We start from the raw sequence: 24876 nt of genomic DNA, 5'->3' as shown, positions 1-24876 counted from the left end.
GACCGTAGGAGGGCCCTTCCTTGCTCGGAATTTTCTCTTCTGCAAAACAGATTTCTAGGAGACCAGGAGACCCATCTTGAAGTTCCTCTCAGCCTGTGATTCTGTCACCGTGGCCACCCCCTCTGTGCACTTTTAGGCCGGGACTTGGCGGATGGCCACACAGCCTTTCCTCCTCCCACCCTGTGATGGGCCCAGCCTCTCGGCGTGCGGAGTGCGTCCATGTCACCCCACCCAGGGTGTCCGCTTCACGTCACCGAGTCCTGCCCAGGCTCCAAGCTGCACTGTGCTCCCGCCTTTCCGGGTCCTGTCTCACCTTCGCCTCCTCCCACGCGCACAGAAAGTCAGTTTATAGATTCTCCTTACATCCGCTGTCTCCTGTGGTCCCCACAGCCAGGCCACGATACAGGTGACTGCTAACGGCTTCCACTTGGGGGACCTGCCATGGGCCAGGCCCAGGACCCTCTCCCCTTGTGCTCAGGGCCGCCCCCCCGACAGGAAGTGAAGCTGAAGCTAGAGAGGCAGCGCTGTGTGCACCGAGGCCCCGTCTTCACCTGCTTGTAGCTGGGACCCCGGGGGTTCTCCCATCTCCCTGGCTGTTACTTCCCAGTCTCTGTGCCTCTTTTCTTCTGCATCTCCCCGACCTCCCTCCGAGTGGAAGTGCCGGGCTCAGGCCCTGGGGTGCTTGCTTTTCTGTCCCGCCCCTGAGCGCTGATGCCCCAGTGTGCATCTCGCCCCAGCCTCTCCCCAGAACTCCAGATTTGAACATCTGCCCATCGACTCAGCATTTCCATGTGGGGCCGAATGGACATCGCCATCGCCGCCTGTCCAAGTCTGAACCTCCACCCAGTCTCAGCATTCTTCCAAGCGCTCGGCCAAACCCCAGCAGTCCTCCTCATCCTCACACCGCACAGCCATAAAGAGAACAAGTCCTGAGGGAACACAGCAGGAATCCCACTGCCTCTCTCTCCACGGGGGGCCTTTCCCCCGGCCACAACCTCAGCCTCCACTACCCCGTTTTACAAATGAGGAAACTGAGGCCCAAGGAGGGGAACGGCTTCCCCACGGTCACACAGAGAAACCACAGGGTTAGCTGGAACCCGAGTCGGCGTCCCCGGCTCCCCCTGAGCTGGGTTTTCCCTTGAAGCGAGCTTAGCAGGTCTGACGACAAGGCCAGGCTGTGTGCGTCTGCGTGTGTGTCCCTGAGGAACAAAGGACCTGCCAGCTGGGTTTATGTTTCAAGACGTCTGTCCTCGCCCTTGACCAAGAGATCTTCTAGGGAGACTAGGGCCAGAGCCTCAGAGCCGACGCAGTTGGGGGGGTGGGACATCAATCAGAAGCCGCCTTGCCTGGAAACCGGAGAGCCGGGGCCAGCGCCAGGATTTTCTGAGCTCTCTTGAGGAGGCCAGAGACTGCAGGGGAGGGCTGGGGTTCTCTCAGCATTTATTTCATACAGCTGTTTAAAAAGCTTGTTTAAAATATAGATCATTATATATATATATATTTATATATATAAAATATATAAAGAGGAATTGAGGCAAGCCACCCCAAAGGAAAAGCTATGTTTTATAAATATTTCTGTAGCTCCCACATCCCAGAGGAAGAAAACAAACAAAACAGAAAAACATTTACAACCCAAGCTAGTGGTTCCATGTGGTGGGCCCAGCAGGCTCGACCCTGGGGGGCTGGGGTCTCGGGGGCTGGGCCCGCAGAACACGCTGTGAGGGCAGGCGGCACCCCTTTCCTTCCCTCCTGGGCGGCTGGTGATCTGGCTGCAAAAGGTCAAGTCCATAGCAGTCTTGCCAATCCCATGCCCCTGGCTCCTTAGACCAGCCTGGAAGGCAGCAAGTGGGCACTCCAGGGCCTCGGGCTGCCAGGTTATTTTTAATCTTGTCAGTTCCCTTTGATGTCCCGGCCCTCCTTCTGTTCCTGGTGGCTTCCAAGTGGAAGCACAAACCGCCTCCAATGCCTGGCATTTGGAAGTCACAGGCACAGATTCACGCGGTGCCTCCAGGCCCCTCGGCGGGCCTCTGGGGGTCCCCAGGAGCTCCCACAGGGCAGGGCAGGCCTCACTTGCAGACGTAGCGCTCCACCATGCGCTCACACCTGCGGCAGGTGACGTAGCAGCACCAGTGGTACTTGCAGTGGCACCGCTCGACCACGCGGTCTGTGTAGGGGTTGTAGCCGCGTCCACAGCACATGAGGTCGCAGCTGTCACTGCCGTGGGATGTCTTGTTGCATTGCCTGGAGGGGAGGAGAGCACTTCTGTCACCTCAGCCCCAGCCCAGCCAGGCAGCCCGCAGCCTCCCCCACCGCGGCCACAGGCTCTGTCCCCGTAGGTGTCTTGATCTTTGGGAATGAATATTCAATAACCCTCTTCCCCAAGGGTACTTCTCACTTTTCCCTGTATTTCTAACTTATCAAAATGATGGGGGTGTTCTATTTCATGGAGGTGTCTTTTTTCCTGTTTCTTCCACTTGTGAATACTCAAAGGAGCCTCAAATCACTCGAATAATCTTATCTTCATACTTAATCTTGAGTTATAATGTAACGAATGTAAAGATGGCTTTTACTTTTAGATTCCCAGGAAAAATTCTGAAACAGGCGAAATGGCACTGGATGTGCACAAAGTGAGCGGCTGGCACACTGTTCACGGAGAGAGAAGGTCTGCCACCCGTTGGCCCCCTTCTGTGCCAGGCGCCTTTCTCTGGGATTTTATCTAGTTGGAGGCATGCAGGGTCCTTGGGTTGGGGGAATTACGATGCCCATTTTACAGATGGAAGCAGGCTCAGTGAAGGAAGGGCAGAGGCATGAAGGGAACAGCAGGAAGAACAGGTGCCCCAGAGCCAGATACCCTGGGATCAACCCCAGCTCCGCCCATACTGGCTGTGTGACTTCAGGCAAGTCACTGAACCTTTCTGGGCTTTGTTTAGTCACTCAACACCACTGGTCCCCGCAGCCTTAGGGTGGTAGGAAGGGGGCAGAGTTCATTTTATTCTGGGTCTCTGAAAACGTGGCCTCCTACCTCCGAGCCAGACAGAGTGAGCGATGGTGCCTGGAGGGGGAATTCAGGAGGGAGGGGCCTGGGGAAAGGTCTGGTCCAGGGAAGACTCCTGGGACACCTGGCTCCCAGGGACACGTGGCACAGGCTGCGAGGGGCCAGGCTTCAGGGGTGCAGGGGCCTCTGGAAGAAATATGACCAGAAGGCTGGGGTTGGGCATACTGACTGCAGAAGAGGCCTCAGTTCGCCAGGTGGGACTTGTGGAGGGCGTCTTCCCCAGCGAGGGGGCCAGCCTCTGGAGAGGTACCGCCTGCGCACATGCCTTTTACAGTTAAAAAGGCTCATTTACATCCACCCCCTGCACATTACATCCACCCCAAATCCCCTAACCGAGTAAAGCCTACATTTTCCTCCTCCAGGAAGTCTTCCTTGATGCCCAAACTGGGTTAGGGCCCCTTTGGGCTCCCCTCATTCCTGGGCTTCCCTTTGTCACAATTTGATGTCTCTCCACCTCCCCAGCCTCATGGAACGAGTGTGAGGAGTGTCTGTGTTGTAAGGTACTGAGATATTGGGGCTGTTTGTTACTGCAGAAAACACTGCCCAGTACAGATGTCTGCAAAGGCCCATCCCCAAAGGAATGCTGAGCGTTGAGCATGGCAGGAAACCTGGGTTGGGGGTGGCATTCTGAGAAAGCAGGGAAGGCAGCTGGTGCTGTGCGATGGGCCTCCTTATTAGTAGTTCGGGGGCAAATCCTAGGGGTAGAGTACAGGAGGCTGGGAAAGAAGAGGCCTGGAAGCCTGGGGGGTGGGAAGAGGAGAGTGGAGACTACCGTTCATGGGCCTTCCATGGGACTGACACTACCTAGCACAGAGGAGCTGCTCCGTCAGTATGTTAGAGAGCGCTCAGCAACCCTCCCAGGTCTGTGGTAGTGACCCCATTGCACAGAAGACAAGACTGAGCCTCAGATAAGTGAAGGGCTTTGCTCAAGGTCCAACAGCCAGGAAGCTGCAGAGTCAGGGTACAAACTATCCTTTCCCAACACACACACACACACAATCTCTCCCCCCACCCCCCGCACCTCCCATGGATTCAGGGAGACCCTGTTTTTGCTCTGGGGTCTTTGATGGGCTTCCCCCAGCCCCTCTTGGTTCTAGAATCCTCCTTTCCCCACCCCATTAGCAGACCCACCCGGACTGCCTCACTCTTTCCTGTCTCCCTGGCCTGACCCAGTTCCATCTTCCCTCTGCCCGACCCCCTCAATCTGGCCTCCAGATGGGAGCCTGGGCCTCCTCACAGAGCCTGCTGCCCTGGCCTGTGAAGACAGAGCCCCCCAAGCCAGCCCCCCTCTCCTGGAGACAGGAACGTGGGCTGCGGAGGAAGCAAATGCTGGCTGGGCACCAACTATGTGCCAAACATATTCTCAGACACCCTCACTCTGGTTCAATATTCTTTTAACCCTGCAGAACACTCATTTTGTGGAATGCTATTAGGGGCTCCTTAATAAAAGAGTTCCACAGCCAAACACCTCTGGGAAGCACAGCTTAGACAGGTCCTTTACTGTGGGATTCCTCGGAGCCTTTAATGTGTTCCCGTGCCTTGTGAATCGCCAGAAAGTTTCCCAAATGAATAGGAGTGTGGAACTGTCTCTATTACAGCTTCTCAGGGCTGGCTTCCTCCAGAGCTATCCAGGGAAATGCTGCTCCCCACCAGCTCTGCTGGGCACACAGTAGGTCTGCAGTCCTCGTCGGCTCCCTCCCTCTCTCCTGTCCTGAGCCGGCTTTAGCAGCCAGGATGGGGCCAGCTGTAGGGACCTCAGCCCCAGCTCTGACACTGGGGTCCACGGGGAGAGAGCTGGGGCTCAGGGGGTGGGTGCATGCATGTGGGGGGACATGGGACCACTCTCTCTCCACAGGATGCAGGCAGACCTTGCTCTCCTGCTGCCCCTCTGGAGCATGGCCGCCCCAGTTCTGCCTCCACTCTGTGCAGACTTCCCACGTCGCTGTGGGCTGGCCACTGCTCCCACCTCCCCTTGTGCCGCAGGCCCGTGAGCCAGTGAGCCAGTTGTATGACATTTAACTTTCACTTATTCATCTGGCAAACATTGACTGAGGCTAGCGCCTGTCAGTGTCTCTTCCCATCTGTCTCCCCAGCCAGAAGGAAGGTGGGGTGGGGGCCTCTCACTAACCTCCATCCCTGAGGGGCCCCTGCCTTGGCGAGGAGCACAACAGCCATTCCCAGAAACTCTGCCAGGTGGCACCTCCACTCAGCATTCCTGGGCCACCTCCCCCGACTGGGCAGAGACTCCATTCCCTCAATGCCAGCTGGCCGGACTGTGTGCCTGGCCCTGAGCTGGGATGGGCATGTGTAACGTAGCTGACCCTTTCCTGCCGGGTAGCGGGGTAGCGGCGGGCCCTTACCTGTCTTGCGTCCCGTGGGAGCCCACCTTCTCGTTCTTCATGCAGAAGTCAGGTGAGCTCTGCAGATAGACGAGCTCCGAGTCCTTCACAGGCCGAATGTCCAAGTCCTTGGGCACCAAGTGCTTGCGGGTGCCCATGGGTCGGTGCACTACCTTGGTGGCCGACAGGTAGCGGGTCTTCAGGTCAGCGGCCACGTCCCGAAGCTCCTGCAGCCCCTTCCAGCAGGTGCGGATGGAGCAGGAGCCAGACACCCCATGGCATTTACACTTCATTTCCAGAGACGCACGCAGAGCCTGCGGACAGGGGAGGGCGTTGGGCTGGGTGGTCAGGGCCCCTCCCTGGCCTGCCCTGGGACCCTGCGCCCCACTCCCCCAACCCCCCGCCCCATGCTGGGTGCTCTCAGGGAGTCATCGCCTGCCTGCTCTGGACCCCAAGTGATAGGGCTTTTTTATCTAAAGCTGGGGGTGTTGTAGGTCCTCAGTTCCTTCTCCAAACTGGGGGGCAGCTGGGAGGGGCAGGAAGAGAGTGGCATTTCAGGATAGTGGATGCCAGTTATACAACCTACTGTACACAAACGCTCTATCTAACACATGCTAGGGCTTAATCAGCACCTCAGCCCTGCTCAGAGGTCTCATTATTCCCCCCATAGTAAAAGGAGGAAATGAAGGCCAGACAGGCTAAGCCTCAGGCACAAGGCTGCACAGCCAGGAAACCTTGAAGCTGGGATTTGAACCCAGGTCTGAGGGCAATTCCAAAAGTCATGGCTTTTAACTGTCCATACTTTTTCTCTCACACAAAACTGGTTTTACTAAGAGCTGGGGGGGAAAGGGGGGAAAGAAAAAGAAGGGAAGGAGGGAGGGAAGAAGAGAGGGAAGAAGGAGGGAGGAGGGAAAGAAGGAGGGAGGGAGGGAGGGAGGGAGGGAGGGAGGGGAAGCAGGAGGTGAGTGCATGGGGGTTCCCTGGCCTGGCTGATCTTTCCCTTCCACTGCTGGTGCTCCTGCCAGGTGACCCTCAGGAAGCCTCGTCACCACTCGGCGCCTCTGTCTTCCTATGTCAACACGGAATTGTCACCTTGCTTAGTCATGAGAATGCAATGAAATGACATACATGAACGGGTGTTGTGAACTATAAAATTTAAAGCAACATTGGTTTTGAAAAATCCATCTAAGTAATAATCTGGTGGAGGGGGGAGGCTTGGGCTTTGGGGCTTGGGGAGGCCCTGGCCCTGGCTTTGAAAGTAGCTCTGCTCCACCATCTTCCCTGGGCCTCAGTTTCCCCAGGTGAACCTGAGGGGCATGAATCAGACCCTTTCCATTCTGCCTTTTAACTCCCGCTGCTTTGCACACAGGACTTGGATCCGGGTGCCAGGCCGGCCCTCCTGCCTGCCCTGTGCAGACAGCTACAAGGCTGAGAGGTCCCCTACGCCTACCCCCTGCATCACCAAGATGGGGAAACTGAGGCTCGGAGTGGGCAGGGACTTGCCCAGAATCACTCGGTGAGCGAGTGAGGGCACTGGCCAAGGCCCCAGGGCTCCTTCCGCCTCACCGTGCCTGGAAGTGGGGATGGAGGGAGTCCGTTGGGTATACAATCTGGACTTGGCTCAGGGAAGCCTGTGGAGAGAGAGCTCATGGATGAAGTGAATGAGCCCCTGCAGGACACGCTCAGCCTCCAGAGGCGGGAGGTACTTTGGAAAGTACAGTGGGGCCTTGACTTACGAGTTTCATTCGTTCTGAAACCGAGCTCATTAAGGAGCTCGTTAACTCAAATTACTCTGTCAACTCAATGCAAAAAATTGGCCGACAGCTGGTATCTCAAAAAACTCGTTAGTCGGGACACTCGTAAGTCAAGGCCCCACTGTACCTCAGGGAAAGGTAAGCTATGTCCCCAGCTCAGCTGTGTGCTGGCCCTGAACACACTGCACCTGAAATGCCATTGCCCCTCACAGGCCCTGGGCTTAAGGCCGGGACCACTCCTGTTTGCCGATGGCCCCAGAGGGGACAGCTCTTAGCATCGAGCCAGGGTGAAGTCCGACGTGCCCCTGGCTGAGGACCCTGTTTGGACTGCATGGAGGGGGCGATGGCTGTGCCCTTGGCTGCATGGGGTTTGGGCCTGGCCGTGGGTGAGAATGGGGCTGGGTTTTTAGACTGGGGGCTGGGTGAGGGGCTCCCGCTGAATTTCCAAGGATGGGGGGCAGGCCCCCCGAGGTTGGGAGGCTGGAGTCCTGGGTCCCTGGCCAGGCTCTGCTACAGACTCACAGTGTGACTTGCCCTCAGTTTCCCCAAACGTCCAAAGGTGGCGCGAACACCCTAGAACGCGCACGCGAGGAAGACCAGTGAGACAGGGAGGTGAGGGCAGGGAAGCCTTGGGTCTTGGAGCCCCACAGACCTGGGCTCCGTTGCGCCCTGTGCCCTGGGTTGAGCCCCCTCAGCTCTTTGTGCCTCACTTGGTGTCTCTGAAAATGGGCCTCACGGAGCTGCAGGGAGGAGGTCATGAGATGCCATCTGCAGCCGCACCCTGCCCCTCCTGGGCCTGTTCTCCGGCTGCAGGAAGAGACAGCAGTACCTCCTCACAGGTGGACTGTGGACCGCAGGGGAGAACACTCACCAGGCACCCAACCGGTGTCTGGCACACAGGTTGGCATAAAGGTGTGTTTTTTTAATTGTTAACAAATAAAAAGGCCCATTCATTCACTCCCCCAATCGTCTGTGGAATGAGGTGAGCAATTAAGGAAAAACTGATAACAGATGTTGGGGAACACTGTTTTGGAGGTTAGGGTGGGTTTTGGAACCGGGAGGGAGTTCCCATTAGATCCCAAGAGGCAATTCCTTAAGCTAAAGCTCATTGCCCCACAGCCCTCTCCAGGCCTCCTCCCACACCCAGTGTGGGCCCAGAGCCCCAGAGGCAGAGCCTGAGAAGACGGCCCATAGGGACTCAGGAGCACCAAACCCCCCATTGTATAGATGGGAACAACTGAGGCCAGACAGGAAGTGACTTGCATACAGAGCTGATTGCCAGAGCCAAGGTGTGAACTCAGAGCTCCTGACTCCTAGCTCAGTGCCTCTTCTTCTCCGCCAACATTCTCCAACCCAAATCCCAGTGGACCCCCTGGAGAAGGAGCCAGGCAAGCCCCGCACAGCTGGAGAGGGAAGAGCTGGGGGAGGACGGGAGCCCATCAGTGTGGGTGTTATCAGGACCCATCCCCCCCGCCACCCTTCCATCGGGGCACACTGGGTGGCCTTTTCTGGCCGACTGGCACAAGCACAACCATCTGGGGTGGGTGGGGTGGGTGGTTACCTGTCTCCCCACTTCACTGTTGTGTAGACGCATCAGTTTATTGGCTTGGGATCCTGTTTTTTTCACCTTCATAGGAGCATCGGAAAACTTGGCCCCCATGAGGAGCCCGTAGCTGAGGTTGTCCGCACATCCTCCCCAGCGGTTCCCGGGCCCGGGTGGCTCACCTGGGACAGGGCCGCAGGAGCAGCCAGGCAGGTCGCCGGAGGTGCAGGCCCGGGCAATGGCGTGGCTGATGGTGGCTGCTGACAGCGCATACACGAAGGCGGACTCCCGGGTCCCTGTGGGAAGGTGCATGTCAGCCATGTGGGGTGACCGAGGGATAGCACCCAGCCCAGGCCTGAAGGCCTCTTCCTGGGCCCCCATCTGCTCTTGTGAGGTCAGATGTGGTCAGGGGCTGCAAGCAGGGTGGAGCAGATGGAGGACAGAGCTTGGGCCACTAATCTGTCACCCCTACATCCTCCCACACACACACTAGCTGACATGCACACTCATACTCACACACACACTCACACACACACTCACACAGGACAGCGGAGCCCCGTCCCCCACGCACATAAGCACACCCTCACTCCCACACACTCATGCACCTGTACCTGCCCCTGCCTGCCCTCCACGCAGCGTTAGGGCTGCTTTAGGGAGATGAAGGCCCTGCCCCTGAGCTCTGCAAAGAGCTCATGATCTGATGGGCAACATGAGCATTCAAAGAGCCCACTGTGGGTTGAAATGTTTCCCCCAAAAGATCTGCTCAAGTACTAACCCTTTGTACCTGTGAACTTGACCTTATTTAACAATAGGATCTCTGCAGGTGTAACTGAGCTAAGACGAGGTCATACTAGATCAAGGTGGACCCTAATGCCATGACTGGTGTCCTTAGAGGAGAGGGAGTTTTGGAATCAGAGACACATAGAGGGAAAAGGCCATGTGATAGGCGGAGATTAGAGAGATGCAGCTATAAGCCAAGGAGCATGAGGGCGTCCAGCCACCACCTGAAGCTAAGAAGCAGGAAGCCCCTTCCCCGGCTCCTTCAGAGAGAGCACAGCCCTGCCTACGCCTTGATCTCAGACTCCCAGCCTCCAGAGCTGTGAGACAACACATGTCTGCTGTTTGAGCAACCCCTCGCCCTCGTCTGTGGTACTTCGTGACTGCAGCCCTAGCAAATGGAGGCCAGTGTGCTTCCGTGGCAGGGTGGCTTGGCCTTGGGCCCAAGCCCTGGCTCCATCTCTTTACTAGAAAATCACCTCCTCTTCTCAAGCCTCCGTTTCCTTCGCTGTGGAATGAGGCTGAGAATACCTACCTCAGGCTGGCTCTAGAGTTCAACTACTTTGGGAAGAAAGGAAGCCTTGTCAAGTGCTGCACACACATTGGCTGTTACCGTGCAGAGCACAGACTAGATCCATTAGGGCATTTCTGCCCATAGAAAGTCTCTCTGTTGTACACACCCTCCCCAGATCCACCCGAGAAGCCACCTCCTCCAGGAAGTCCTCTCCACAGATGTTCTTTAGCCCACACAGCACTTTGTGCATCTCGCAGCAACTTCCGTCGGCCTGGGCTAGTGTTACCTGTGAACAGCAGTCTGCCCCAAGGGTGGGCTCCATCACATTCTCGTCCCGTACTCCCCTTACCCTCCAAGAGCCTTCCTGGCATCATCCTTCCCTTCATCTGTGCGCTGGGGTACAATGAGCATTTGTGCTGTCATTCAGGCTCCTCTGCGCTGGTCTATTCACTCACTCTGTGTTTATTCATTCATCAGTTCATGCCTCAATACCCACATCTATGATTAATTCATCCACCCATCCATCCATCCACACCTCTAACCTTCTGTGTATCCGTCTATCATCCATCTGCTCACTCATCCACCCATCACATAGCCATCCATCCATCCACCCATGAATTCACCCACCTATCTAAACACATATACTTATGCCTGAATTCACCCATCCCCACCTGCATGCATTCCGCAGGCCCTGGCAGCCCCTGCTGGCTCCCTACCTCTCTCCAGGTCAAGCAGGTAGTTGGGGGCCAGCTCGATGGAAGAGCAGTTCCAGCGCATGTCCGCAAAGGCCCTGCGGCAGGCCTTCATGACCTCGCGGGCGGCGTGCACGACGGTGTGCATGAGCTCCAGGTTGCTGCGGCACAGCTGCACCTGCGCGGACACCAGGCCCTCCAGCTGCTTGCAGTGCTGCGTCTGGTTCAGAGCCAGGGCTGCGGGCGTCTTGGACAGCGCCCTGTGCACCACCAAGAGGTCACAACGGTGAAAGAAATGGCAGGGCATGAGGGGCCACATAACTTCCACCCGTTTGTCCTACTGGCCCCACCCTCTCCTCCATGGGCTCTGGAGCCTTTGCCAGAAAGAGCCAGGAAACCAAGAGGCAAAGCCCAGTCCCCAGCAGAAGTATGGCCCCTCCTTCTTCCTCCCCCTGTGACCTTGGGCACATCATTGACCCTTTTCTGGGCTTCAGGCTCTCATTTATAACATAGGATCACGACCTCCATCCTACCTAAGCTTTATTATAAGTCCACTAGCAATAAACCATTTTACAGTTTGAAAGGTACTCACATCCATTGCCTTTATTTAGTTCTCTCACAGCTATGAATTAACTCCTCCTTACTTAACATTCATTCCGCATGGAGCACTCACAGTGTGCCAGACACCGTGCGAAGTGCTAATTTTTATGATCAGCATCATCATAACACACAGTAGGAATTAAGCATTTACTAAGTGCAGAACATGAGCTAAGAGCTTTCCATCATTGCTTCATCTAATCATTAAACTCATTGACTAGGCTGTAAAGTCCCACACACATACAAGGGATTGCTTGCTATTCCAGGAGCAAAGAGCCACTCATGTTGTGATAAAACGGACTTAGCCGTTAACTTGCTGTGTGAGCTGAGAAAAATCCCTGTCTCTCTGGGCCTCGGTGTCTGCACCGACACATATATTTCCCAGAATGGGTCCCAGTCCAGAGAGATGCTGAAAAAAGGGACCCGTGTTCAGGCATAGTTAGGAAACCCGACATACTGTGTCCCTGCGAAAGGCTGCAGCGAAGCAGCAGGCTTGGTTCTGTTTCACTCCTGGCCTACTGAGCACGACACCCTGCAAGGAGTGCTGACCTCATCCGTGCTTTGGGAAACACTGGCCTAGGGGGTCTCTACGAACCCTGCCGATGAGATAGGACCTAAGAGCTTCCCAGATCCTGTCCCTGGGCACTGGGATTCCAAGACCCCAGGACCAAGGGTCCATCCTGAATCTGCCTTGCTCCCGGGCCTTCTCTGAGGAGCAGACTCCCCTGGGCAGCACCTCCTCTAAGCGCAGGCTGGAGGGACCCCGCAGCCTTGAAGGGATTCACGTAGACTAGCCCCTGCCCTCAGTAACTCAGCACAGAATCCCCACCTCCAAACCATGAGCAAGGAGGTGCGTGGTGCACCTGGATGCCAGCGCCAGCACGCAGACCAGACCTCAGGCACGGTTTCTGGGTCTCCCCTGAACTGTCTGCTCCTACCTGGCCTTCTGAGCCGCTGAGGTCCGCCAAAGCTGGGGAACCTGTGGTCTACGTCCCTGCAGCCTGTACTGGGTGAGGTGTGACCACACAGAGGCAGAGACCATCCCTCAGCATGACCCCCTCCACCTCCGCCTCGCAGACACTGTCCACACACGCAGCCCCAGTCGCAGAGCCTCTGCCGATATCCCTCATCTCGTTCTCACAACACCCAGAGGGGTGGGCGGGGACGAGATTATTGCCGCTCCCCGCTTTGTACAGAGGAGGACACTGAAGACACCCAGTGCCTGTGTGCTCGGCCTCCCCCTGACACCATCCTCCTGCTGGCCTGGCCTCCCCTTCCGGGGTCCCCTTTCTGCTGGGCTGGGAGCCATCCATGCTCAGCTGTCCTGAGCTGCTCTGCACTTCCCCTCGCCCAGCCTTCTCTTTTCCCCTCGGAGTCAGCTTTCTGTTCCCTAGTGGGTAGGATCACATGGGATAGACCAGAAAACCCGGTACAGTACCAACCATGCAGTGGGCGCTCAAGCCATGTGGCTGCCTCCCTCCAGGTCTTCTCCCGGCACTCCTGCTCAGGCCAACAAGTGGGGTAACATGAGCCCAGCCTTTCCCGGGGAGCTCAGTTCCGGCAATCCCTGAATGGTGAGCGCTGTGGCTCCCTGGGACATGTGCTCTGTATTTCCGGGGAACCTTGGTGCCTGGGGACCCTGGGCCACTCACCAAGCATCCTCCTCCCCAGCTGATGCTGAGAGAAGGTGCTATGAGGGACACCGCAGTGAGAATGCCCCCATGCAAGGCGCAGACTGCCCAGGCGGGTGGTGGACACCTAAGAAGTGGTCCAGAGGCCCCGGGGAAGGCACAGGATGGAGGCTGGGACAGAGAGGTCCAGGAGGTGTGGAGGGGAGGACCGCCCACGGGAGTGTGCAGGCTGGGAGATCAGGAGGTGGGAGGCAGTGGATTCCACTCCCAAGGAGGGAGACTCGGTCATCTGGTAATTAGCGGTAATGACCGTATCTAACTAAGTCCCCCTTGGGGAGGTAATCAAGGATTAGGGCGGGAGGCGGGGGAGTTACCCGTCTGGACATCTCTACCCGCTTGCCTCACTGCAGCAGACCCCTAATTGAAAACATTTTGCTTTGTCTGGGGGTGGGGACATGGGGGAGAGGGTGGGAGAGAGGACAGGAGGGAACAGAGAGTTCACAGCAAGGCCTATGCCAAGGGTGCTGCTGGCGGGAGGGGGGCGGGGGGGAGCCTGGTCTTTTCTTTCGGGAGTTGGGGTTCTCCTGGGAATGTCTGGGGGGCAGAGACCTGGGTTTCCGTTTCTGCTCTGCTGCTCACCCAACATGTCCCCGTCTCATTGTGTAAGTGGGGACAATGAGGCCCCGAGGAGGGCAGGGCCTGCCCAGACCTGTACACAGCCCACAGAGGCAGAGCCAAGCTAGAACCCAGGCCTCCCAGACCCCAGGGTAGGCGTTCTCACTCCCACTTGGGAGATGAATCTGAGGCCCAGGGAGGCCTAGCTTGTGCTGGTGAGCTGGCAGAGCTCAGGTGGGGATCCAGGTCCCCCACCGCTGCAGCAGCTCCATGCCTTCTGGAGACCCCGGGGGCCCCTTCCTGAGAGTCTCGGCCCTGAGTGAGTGGCAGGCTTGAGGCTGCCCAGGGAGGGGGGTGGCCGTTATGGACCCTCCCAGCCAACCTGACAGCCCCAGGGGTTCACAGGAGGCTGGAGCCACCTCCCCTGACCCCCACCCGGGGCAGCCAGAGAAGGGGGCGGACAGCCCACCTGGGTCCCCCCACACTTGCCGGTCTGAGACTCTCCTAGCACCTGACTTAGGTGGGAGGTGAGGTAGTAGAGGGGCACCTCAAGTTTTCTCTGGTCAGCTGCTTCCACAAGCTTCCAGGCTCTGTCCCCCTCCCCCTTACCCTTCATCCCACCAGGAAACTCAGGCTGAGTCCCAGGTGCCCAACAGGTGGGCATTCCAGGTCACTCCGCCACATCTGGTTTCAGTTCCTGTGTCAAATGGCCCTTTCATCTTTAGCTCACTTTCCAAACCCCAGGGTAGCAGCCCCCTCCCCCATCGCCCGCCCCCCAGGGCCCCCCCAGGACAGCTGAGTCTTCCTGGATGAGTCCTCAGCCTCCACCTGCCCTGTACACTTCCCTGTTCCCAGCTGTCCGGTGACTGCCTGAGACCAACAGGCCACAGGGCAGACAGCCTAACTCCAAATCCTGCCTCTGCTGCTGACCAGCTGGGACAGCCTGTGAGCTAGACACTCCCTGTGCCGCCATGTCCTCTTCTGTTTAATGGGGGTGATAGCAGAGCCCCCCTCATATGCTGGTTGGGAGATTTAAATGAAACAATATACACACAGCACTGAGCACTGTGTCTGGTTTGTAGCGAGGTCATATGCAGTTGGCCTTTGAACAACTTGGGGGTTAGGGGTACCAACCGCCCCCCTGCCCCATGTGCCGTCAGAAATCCACATATAAATGTTGACTCCCCCAAAACTTAAGTTGTCCCTCAGTATCCATGGGGGATTGATTCCAGGACCCCTGTGGATACCAAAATCCATAGATGCTCAAGTCCCATTTTTAAAATGGTGTAGATCAATGCATCCAGTTGGCCCTCCACATCCGTGGATTCCCAACCGCGGATGGAAAACAGTAGTCATTCACTGGGAAAAAAAATCCACGTATAAGTGGAACTGCACAGTTCAAACCCGTGTTGTTCAAGAGTCAGCAGCACACACACACTGGCTGTTATTCTTAAACTCCACTCCTTCTCCTGCTTCCCCCTCTATCTTCAGCTCCAGCAAGAGTCTGACCGCTGTTAAGAGGTTTGGCTTCATGGGGCACATCTGCTTGGGTTCCGATCCCAAAGCCACGATTAATTAGCTGTGTGACCTCGGGTCAGTTACTTAACCTCTCTGTACCTTCGCTCCCTCGTTTGGAAAACGGTAGTGATAAGACTATCACCTACCTCCTGACTAAAGCTCTTGGAACACTGTCTGGGACTTACTAGTAGGCTCCTTTAATTCCTCCTTTCCCTGTTTCCCCACGTACACACGGTCCTGCCTCTACGCTTCTGTCCTGCTGTTCCCCCTGGCTAGGGTGCCTGCTTTGCATTCCATCCTTGACCATAAAATCCTATCTATCCTTCAAAGCCCAGCCCACAAGTCACCTGCCCGAGGTGGGCCTAACTGGAGCACAGCCCAAAGTCTACGTGGTTTGTTTTCTTACATGCCCACCTCCTCCAAGAGGCTAGGACAGTGATGGCGAACCGATGGCACGCATGTCAGAGGTGACACGCGAACTCATTTTTTTGGGTTGATTTTTCTTTGTTAAATGGCATTTAAATATATAAAATAAATATCAAAAATATAAGTCTTTGTTTTACTATGGTTGCAAATATCAAAAAATTTCTATATGTGACACGGCACCAGAGCTAAGTTAGGGTTTTTCAAAATGCTGACACGCCGAGCTCAAAAGGTTCACCATCACTGGGCTAGGAGGTCCTTAGGGCAGACACTGAGCTGTAACCATTTTTGTGGCAGCCTGAGCTATGTAGTGGGGACAGCAAGGACGTTAGGCTTAGCTAGCTGTCTGTTCCAGGCCCTTCCCACCCTCATGCCAGCGTGGGGGCTGTGCAAGCCACATACTTCTCAGAGCCCACGGTAGCACGGGAAGGATAGCAGTGTCCCCCACAACGCCATAGGAACAAGCTCAGTTCAGCCTGCCACTGCTTGGCTCGTTAGCAAACCCTTTCCCTCTCTGTACCTCAGTTTACGTCTCTGTAAAATGGTGGTGGTGGGTGAGGAGGCGTGGACTCCCTGATCAGAGACAGACACCCGCTGGGACAGTGCCAGGCACTGGCAGTAGAAGGAGGGTTGCTGATTTCTCACAAAACTAATCAGGAGCAGCTGGGAGGCCACTGCGTCCAGGCTTCTTACAAACAAGAAACGCAGGAAGAGGGGGTTCCCCTCTTGAATCACCAATTAATTGGCAGCTCAACCCCAAGAGGAGCAGGGCTGGTGACCTCAAGACTATTTGCTGGTGGCCTGGCCACTACTGCCTAGCCTCCAGCTAATCCAAGAACCTTCCACACAGCCACCCCCCCCACCCCCCCCCACCCCACCCCAAACTCCAGACTGTGTCCTGTCCTGGACTCTCCCACCACTCAGGGGACCTCTCCACTTAAAATGCAGCCTTCCCACTGTCCCCACCTGCGCCCCCAGAGCCTCTCGGGCCAGCCTAGCACACCTGAAAAATCTCTCCAGGGTCTCAAATGTGTGTCCCCTACCAGGTGGTCCCCCGCCTGGGCCCCCACCGCACCCCCTGCTCTCCCCAAGGCACTTGGAGTTATTTACGGCCTGGGCTTATCTTCTCCAGTCCAAAGGCAGCTCCTCCAGGACCGGGCTGGGCTGCACTCCTCTCTCCACCCTGCAGGGCCCACAGCCTGCACAGAGCAGGCACTCCCTTCTGCTGGTTGGAAGGGCACCTCTCCCCCATCTACCTCCCCCCACTTAATCACTTCTACCTAAAGGGATGCCCTTCATGTGCACAGCATCTGACAGTTTACGAGGTTCCTTCAAGAGCCGCTTCTCATCTGATCTGAGTGAGGTACAGATGCTTCCTCTCCCCCGAGTCACCCAGGTGGAGGGCCAGGGCTGTCTGAGGGCCCCCAATGGGGTCAGGAGGCTGACAAGGAAACCAACAGGGCGGGGCCCCACGTGCAGGGCACGGACCCTCTGGACTGTGTCCCCGGCCCACGCTGTCTTTTCCATCTGCCCCGGGGGAGGTCCTGCGCAAATCGCAGCTGCCCAGGACGGGGTCATTCCCTCGCTCCCCCCGTCCCCCCGCACCCTGTCTCGCTCCCGCTTCAGAGCCCTCCCGCAGTGAAGGGCAGTATTTGCAGAGAAGGGAAAGGAGGCTTAAGGAGAGTGACTTGCCCACGAGTCCCAAGCCAACCTCTCCCATTCATGGGGCCCCTTACGGCTCCCACTACCCCCAGCCGCCTGTCCCGGAGCCCGTCCGCGTGGACGCGGGGTCCCCACTTACAGCCACTTGATGCCATAGCACACGCCGGTCTGCAGCGCCAGGGCGAAGAGCAGCGCCTCGCAAACCTGCGGCCGCGCCCTCATCGTCGCGCGGCGGGCGCGCGGGGGTCGCACCCGGAGGAGCCGCGCCGAAGCTGCGCCGCTCACGGCCGCGCCGCCGGTCCTCGCGCCGGGCGCCTGCAATGGGGAGAGCGGGGGCGCGGGTTAGGGCGGCGCGCGGGGCTGAGCCGCGGCGGGGACGCGGGACGTTCTATGCAAATGACGAAGGGGGAGGGCCCGGCCCCGGGAGGCCGCGCGCGGCGGGCGTCACCTCCCGCCCCGCACCGACCGGGATTCGCCCGGAGTCCGGCTCGAATTAGGTGCCGCCGGAGCGCGGCCGAGGGCGTGTCCAGCCAGCACGGCCCGGCCGCCGCTTTGTGCCTCTCGGGCTGCGTCCCGCACTGCGGGCAGGAAGGGAAGCGGTTGGCAGGACCGGAGACGCCGAGGGACCCGGCCGAGAGGGGCAGAGCGGGGCGGGGACAACGAGAGGGAGAGACGCTCGGAGACCGAGACTGAACGACACTGCGCCGGGAGAAGCCAGGACAGACACACGGAGATGGGGAGGGACCGAGATGAGGGCGAGGGGGTTGGGGCGGAGGCCGGGGGCAGGGGGGGGGGGGGCGAGGGGGGTAAAGATTCGGAGCCCAAAACTGGTTTATCTCCGCAAAAGTAGTTATTACATTATGACTCCTTTCCCACTGTGCCTGGGGATACCATTGTGATAACCATCGTTCACCTAACAGGATCGAATTTGCTCCTCCCGGCAACCCTGTGCGATAGGTACTATCACTGCCCCCATCGCACAGATGAGAAGACCAAGGCTCGGAGATAGGCAATGGGGCTGTTCAGCCCAGAGCGCGCATGTCCACATCCCATGTTCTTCTCCCACGTCTACTCGGATGCCCGGTGAGATGACGGACTATACACCGGTTCTCAACCTGTGGGTCGCCACCCCTTTGGGGGTCGAACGTCCCTTTCACAGGGGTCGCCTAAGACCATCGGAAAACACATATACAATTACATATTGTTTTTGTGATTAATCACTATGCTTTAATTATGTTTAATTTGTAACAATGAAAATACATCCTGCATATCAGATATTTACATTACAATTCATAACAGTAGCAACATTACAGTTATGAAGTAGCCACGAAAATAATGTTATGGTTGGAGGTCACCACAACATGAGGAACTGTATTAAAGGGTCGCGGCATCAGGAAGGTTGAGAACCACTGGACTATGAGAAGACAAGGACATGCAGGCTTGCCCTGGGCATCCGTTTCTCAGTCTGTGAAGGGGAGGGTGAGACATGGGATGGCAAAGGTCTTTGTACAGGGAGGGCTGTTCAGGATGCCGGTTTCCCCAGTCCCTCTCCTGTCGTCCCCCTTCGGAGGGAGGGTCCGGTGGTGCCCAGGCCAGAGCCCAGGCTGGGCAGCCTGTGGGCTAAGCAGGCAAGCGCACCGGGCCGGAGCAATGCCGCCTCCCGCCGCCAGGCGGCGTCCTGGGGCCGCGGAGCAGACGCTACCCCTGCCGCCTCCAAGACGCAGAACCGCTTTCTTCGGCTATTTTTTTTTTCTCTCTTTTCTTCTCTCTCTTCCTTCCCTCCCCCCTTTCATTCTTGCCTCATTAACTACCTTCCCAGCTTCCTCCAAATTTACCAACACCTGGCGCTCGCCTGGACACATTCACAGCCCCAGCCCCTTTCCCCTGGGGAGGCGCAGAGACAAAGGGATTCCTTTCTAAAGGGTCTGGGGAGTTGGAAAAAGTAGGCGCCCGCCTTAGTGGGGGAGCTCGAGCGGGAAGGGAGCGCTCTCATTAGCTGTGTGCGTTTGGACAAGCCCTCCATCGCCCCAGCCTCAGTCTCCCTCTCTATCAACACAAGCGACTGGACTCCGAGGCGCATCTCCTGGGGTCTTCCCAGCCTCCCAGCAGTCTGGGGGTGTCTGAGCTCCCCTCTGCCTCGGTTTCCTCTCTTCCGTATACCTGTGTAGTATGTGCATGTGCGTGTGTGCCTTAAACACACACAGATCTGAAACACCCCTGTTTTCTGGAGCCTTCCGCTGTATTCCAGAGGAAGACAGGGAGAGAACCCGGAATGAAAGGCATTTTCTCCTTCGCAGTGTCCCGCCAGGCGCCTGACGCGGAGGTGCTGACTACAAACAAGCGAGTCCAGGCTGGGGGTCTCAGCGGGGCTCTCCGTGTAACTGAGCTCGCTCCTCCCTCCCAGCCTGTATCCAACCCCTTTGTCTCCCTGGCCTTGAAAGTTTACCACACTCCTGAGAATGAGAGAAATATCGCTGGATATGGGGGGAAGGGAGATCAAACCTCCAGCCACCGTCTCTCTTCGCCCTCACCCTCCCCAAAGTGTGGGCTACGCTCCCCCACCCCACCCCCAGGCGCCCCGCATTCCAGGGTGGGAAGGAGAGAGGGGCTGCACGCGAAGGGGGAGAGCGAAGACTCACAGTGGGGTATACGTGTTCAGCCCTACTTGCCAGGGAGAGGAGGGGCCGCCCGGTCACCCTGCTCACCGGGACCCAGGCCTCCAGCTCCTCCGCTCCTTCCGAGCTGTCCCGATGGTCCCGGTCCCCTCTCTCCGCTGCCCCAGCACGTCGCTGCGGAGGTCGTGCCTGGCCAGGGCCCCTGGGTGCTGACGGATTATGCCTGTCCGGTATTCATGCGTCCAGGACAGCCGCTCGGGCCGCTGGGTCACCCTCAGCCTGTGCCCCGCGGGTCAGGGAGAACTCGCCTCCCCAGCCCCGGCCGCCAGGGGGCGCTACGTTGGGGGCTCGAGGTAGGACAGGCGGCTGACTCTAGTGCTCTGGGACTTTGGGCAAGTCCCCTCCTCTTCCTGGGTCCCAGTGCCCCAGCCTGGGGGTGGGATGGTGTTTGGGTAAGTTCCCTCTCAGTTCTAGTCGTCCCATAAGACATCCACTTGCCGCGGGCACCCCCCACTGCCCGGCCCGACCCGACCCGACCCTTTGCTTTGGGCCTGGGGCCGAGCCTCCCCTGGGGCCGGGCGCGTAGTGGGCCCAGGTCTAAGCTGTGCCTTTGGAGAGATACGCGGTCCCTTCCTCCTCCCACGGAGAATAAAGTCCACGGTACCCGCTGGCCGCGGGCGAGAGACGTGGCCGCCGGCTGTGCGCACCAGGGCACCGCGAGCGCAGCGGCTGCAGCCGGCTCCACAGGTGGCCAGAAGCCTGGGCTCCGGAGGTCCCTGGCAACCCGCTTCTAGGGCGGCAGCCCCTCCGAGCCAAGCCGGCGGGGATGTGCCGAGTCTCTCCTGCCGGGATGAGCCCACGCTGGGTCGAGAACCGGCACGGCGCGCGGGGCGGGGGACAGGGCGCGTTAGGTGGGCGCCCGCCGGACCCGAGCCTCAGGCTGTGCAGCTCGAGGAGCCGACCCCGCGAGCCGGTGACACGGAGCGACCGCTTCAAGGTTTTACCTGCGATGCGGAGCGAGGCCGGGCCGCACCCCGGCTCCGACCCGAGCCGCTGGAGGACTGAGAGGTGGGACTGCTGCGCTGCGGACGGCGCTCCGGGCTACCCGCGAGGCGAGTTATGTTGGAAGTGGGAAGGGTGGGGTAGAGGCACTCGGGGGCGACCGACTACCCCTCCGAGCCGACCCTGAGCGCCCACGGACAGTGAGGGGATGAAAGCACCGCAGCCCCCAGAGGTGGGAGATGTGGGGCTCCTGCGAGAGCTCAGCCAGATGTTCGGGCGGCTCCAGATGTGCCTCAGCCCGGACAGGACTCTCCTCCTCCCCACCCCCAGCCTGGAGCGCAGGTCTGTAAACAAACTCCCGCCGCTTCTGAGACCGGGTCTCGAGCGGGGCGTTCACCTGCAGCCCCCAATTTGGTGAGAGCTGTCGTGGTCCTCTGCCTTCTGCCACCCTCTCCCGCCCTGCCACACACCCTCTGCCGCAAGGTCCAAGTCCCCCACCCCCGGATGGCTCGGGCATGACCTCATCCGCGGGCTGACTGGGAGGGAGGGGTCCGGGGGGGCAGGGCCAGGAAGGCTCGCGCGGGCCGCGGGGACCGCACAGGCCACCTCCATCCCTCACCCGCGGACCGCCCGAGCCCCCGGCCCCGGGCTGCGCTCCGTAGGGGGAATGCCGCGAGGGGACGTGTGGAGGGGGCTTGGTTTGCTCGCCCGGGAGGGGCTGCCCAGCGGGGTCGCGCCGTCCCCTCCGGACTCGGCCGCCCCCGACCCCAGCAGATCCCGGCTGAGCACCCTCCGCTGCCCGCAGTCACTGCTCACCTCCTGGGGCGCTCGCTCGCTGGCTGCGCCCCGAGTGGCCGGCTGCTCGGGCTGGCGGAGGAGCGGCGAGCGCGGCCCCCAGCGCTGTTCGGGCTGGGCAGGCGGCGAGGGCGCCCTCTTGGCCAAGCCGCGGGAGAGGGGCGCTCGCCGGGATCCTGGCCAGCGGCGGCCGGCTCGGGTCCCGCGGAGACTCTGCTGCGGATTCAGGCTGCTCTGCGCCCTTCTCCTCTCCCAGGGCCTGCGCCCGCCCGCGCGCCCCTCTCGCGTCCTGGCGGGGCACGGTCTCCGGCGCGGGCCGCCCAGGCGGCTTTATAAGGCGCGGGCAGCCGCTTTGATCCGCCCACGTCAGCGCGCCGAAACCCCACCGGGTGGCTCCCGCCGCGCGCGGGGGCCGGGGGCGGGGTCCCTGCAGATGCCGCGGACCCGCGGCGCCAGCGGAGCAGAGGGCTCCGCAGCCTGTTCAGCTGCAAAGAGAGAGGGGACTTACTAACCGTAGCTGGCGTTTACCAAGCGTGCCTGCTGCGAGCCTACTGCGTGCCTGCGGCGCGGCGCGCGGGGCCAGGTAAGGCAGGTTTCTAAACCTCCCAGCAAGTCCGACAAAGAGCCCCAACACACCTAGTGTAACAGAGGAGGAAGCCACGGCTCAGAGGGAAGTCCCATTTCTGTCCCGTCTGGAGCCCGGGCGGGCATCACTGGGTGTGCAGCTCGGGTGCCGGGCATCTGACAGCTGCGCTGGCGGACCAGTCCGTCCTTCCTGGGGCCATTTCCCAAGGCCTCTGGTTCCAGTTCTGGGAAAGGGATCGCCATCCTGAGCTCTGCGGAGAAAGGAGGCACACGGACTCTGAGTTGGGAAGCGCGCTGTAAACCTTAGGCGCCAAGGCGGCAGGCATCTAGCTGAGCGTCTGGGATGACGTGTGGGAAGCCTTTGGCCACCTTGCCCCGGTCCCCAGGGGGTCACCGGCGGAGGACTGGGTTTCAGAAGCTAAAGGGGACCACATTGGTGCCTCCGGGCCTGGGGCTGGCGCTGTGTTTCTGGTTGGGTGACTGCCCATCTTCCTAATCCCCCACCTTGGCCTTCCTGGCCGAGGATGCAGGCTCCTCCCCATTTTGCTGGGTCAGGTGCTGAGGTTTCCATGGCTTCCATTCCCGCCCCCCCCCACCCCCAGCCCCAGGGTTCTCAGTCCCAAGGAAGATCTAGTTCATTCGCAGAAGATGAAACATACACTTAATGGGAAGGGGCTTGTCTCAGGGCCTCCAAACCTCCTGGTACTCTCTTCCCCATTCTTTGCAGCTGCCCGTGAAGTGTCACCCATAGGCTGCCCAAACCAGGTACCTTTCACATACAACAAACACGTCTGCGTCCACAGAGCCCACTTCAGGCTCTCAGCCATACAAGTACCCTCCGCAGATGGATAGCCAGCCCATCTTGCACACAGGGCTGGGACACATCACCCCTCAAATGGTCACAAACAGGAGGTACTTGCGTACACCATATGCCCACACACTCTCAATAGCACATAGGAATGAAATGGCCACACACATCTTCGAGATGTGGCAAATACGACTGCCCCCAACCAGTTCATGCACAAGCACATGTGTGCTTCCCTGCACACACAGCTTCCAAGCGGGCAACACCAAATGCACATGCTAGTCACATGAATGTCCTTGTGACCACATGCAATCTGGTGTAAGAGCATCCAAGAGCCCCATCTCTCCTCCCAGGGAACTGGGGCCAATGAAGGCGGTGGGAAGTCAATAGTTATAAAAGCTTCTGGAAACCAGTGGGGCTTTGGATAAGGCATCTAAGAAAGGGTGGGTGAGATAAGGTTGCTGCACCCAAGAGGCTGGGGACCAAGGCCTCTAGGGGTCAAGAGTGTCCTTAGCTCTTCTACCCCAAGACACTCTGCACCTCACAACCAGAGACATTCTAGGAGGCCTCTGTTCAATTGGGATGCACCCTCCTCTCAGTCTAGCAGTCTGCTCACTTGAGAAGCTAAGTCAGTTGCCTCCACACATTTACATAAGCCATCCTTTGGCTCCCAGCTAGAGTAGGCACAGAAGGCAATTTGGAGTCACATAGACTTGGGTTCCAATACTGACTGCCCAACTTTATTTTTAGCTGTGCGATCTGGAGCACGTTGCTTAAACTCCCCGAAGCCTTAGTTTCCTCAGCCATAAAATGGGAATAATACAATCCCATCAGATCTTTTATGTCCTCCAAGATGGGGATTAGTATCCCCATTTCATAGATGTGAAAGCCGAGGCTCAAAAGGGAGGAGCTGGCCCTGGCTTGTGTGGCTCAGTTGGTTGGGTGTCCTCCTGTGCACCTCCTACCGTGCACCAAAAGGTTTCTCGTTTGATCCCTGGTCAGGTCAGGGCACATGCCCGGGTTTCAGGCTCAGTCTCCTGTACGGGGCGTGCAGGAGGCAGCCAATCTCTGAAAATCAATAAAGCATTGGAGCTGATATTTAAACCCAGATCTTTCTGGCTGCGAGTGCATGTAGCTGGTGGCTCCCATTGCAACAGGAGCGGAGGATAGTGACTTTCGATTGTCTTGAGAGGGAAGCCAGGAGAAGATCCCAGGACTCCTGAAGTGTAGCTCTGACCCTTCCTGGGCTCCTCCCAGCTACTCTGCTCTGTCTCCAGAATCAAGAGCTAGGCATCAGCTAGGTCTGGAACAGCCCTGCCCTGGGTGGGGATCAGGGCATGAGGAAGTGATGGCAAAACCTTGGACTGAGAGTCAAGGGAGACCTGGAACAAGGGTCTGCCCCTCCTTGCACCCCAGGCTCTCCATTTGTAATAGAGGGAGTACTTTACCACCTCAGACATCGGGTATTCCCCAAGACACATGTAAGAAGAATTTTTGTTCATCGTTAGAACAAGCTGACCTTCCCCTTCCCTGTTCCTCCTCCTTCCTTTTGTCTGGGGCCTCCTTAAGGGCTACTGTGTGTCAAGCCTGTGCTGTCCACCTGGACTGCAAGCTTGCCCCAGAGGGAGGAGGCTCTGACCTGGGCAGGGTAGGCATGCTCTTGGGTGCTACTGCTGTGGACATTAATATATTTTCCTTCTCCTCTGTGACCCTTGGTGATTCTGGTTATCTGATTGCCCAGATGTGCTGGGGCTTCTGTCAGCGGGCTTCTCAGCCCCTGCCTGACTACCATTGGTCAAGGGCGCACACCTTTATACCCCCAACCCTGCACATGGCCCATCCAGGGGGCACCCAGGCTGAAAGAGCATGGGGAGAGGGGAAGCCACAGTTTTCTTTGCTGTGCAGACCTCTATTGACAACCTCCACCCACCTCAACTTCCCTCCCTTGGGGCCA

At 58.5% G+C, this 24876-nt stretch overlaps 1 protein-coding gene across 2 annotated transcripts in view; it reads right to left on the bottom strand.

The window, feature by feature from the left end:
* Nucleotides 1–1529: 1529 nt before the first annotated feature.
* Nucleotides 1530–24876, bottom strand: part of WNT11 (Wnt family member 11) — a 41922-nt gene continuing 18575 nt past the window's right edge. The window contains exons 4-10 of one of the 2 annotated variants that reach the window (XM_036324917.1): nucleotides 22169–22368; nucleotides 21554–22017; nucleotides 17260–17435; nucleotides 10699–10934; nucleotides 8710–8987; nucleotides 5416–5708; nucleotides 1530–2241 (exon numbers count right to left, since the gene is read on the bottom strand). In XM_036324917.1, coding sequence (XP_036180810.1) covers nucleotides 2067–2241; nucleotides 5416–5708; nucleotides 8710–8987; nucleotides 10699–10934; nucleotides 17260–17342 — 1065 coding nt within the window. In that variant the 5' untranslated portion in view covers nucleotides 17343–17435; nucleotides 21554–22017; nucleotides 22169–22368 and the 3' untranslated portion in view covers nucleotides 1530–2066. Of the gene's footprint in view, nucleotides 2242–5415; nucleotides 5709–8709; nucleotides 8988–10698; nucleotides 10935–17259; nucleotides 17436–19759; nucleotides 21518–21553; nucleotides 22018–22168; nucleotides 22369–24876 lie in introns of those variants that run through there. The other variant, XM_036324918.1, reaches the window with a different exon arrangement.

The sequence above is a fragment of the Myotis myotis genome, unplaced genomic scaffold (genome assembly GCF_014108235.1).
Source record: "Myotis myotis isolate mMyoMyo1 unplaced genomic scaffold, mMyoMyo1.p scaffold_m19_p_10, whole genome shotgun sequence".
NCBI lineage: Eukaryota > Metazoa > Chordata > Mammalia > Chiroptera > Vespertilionidae > Myotis > Myotis myotis.
Note: the sequence above shows the minus strand (reverse complement) of the source record. Positions and strands in the feature narration are given on the sequence as shown.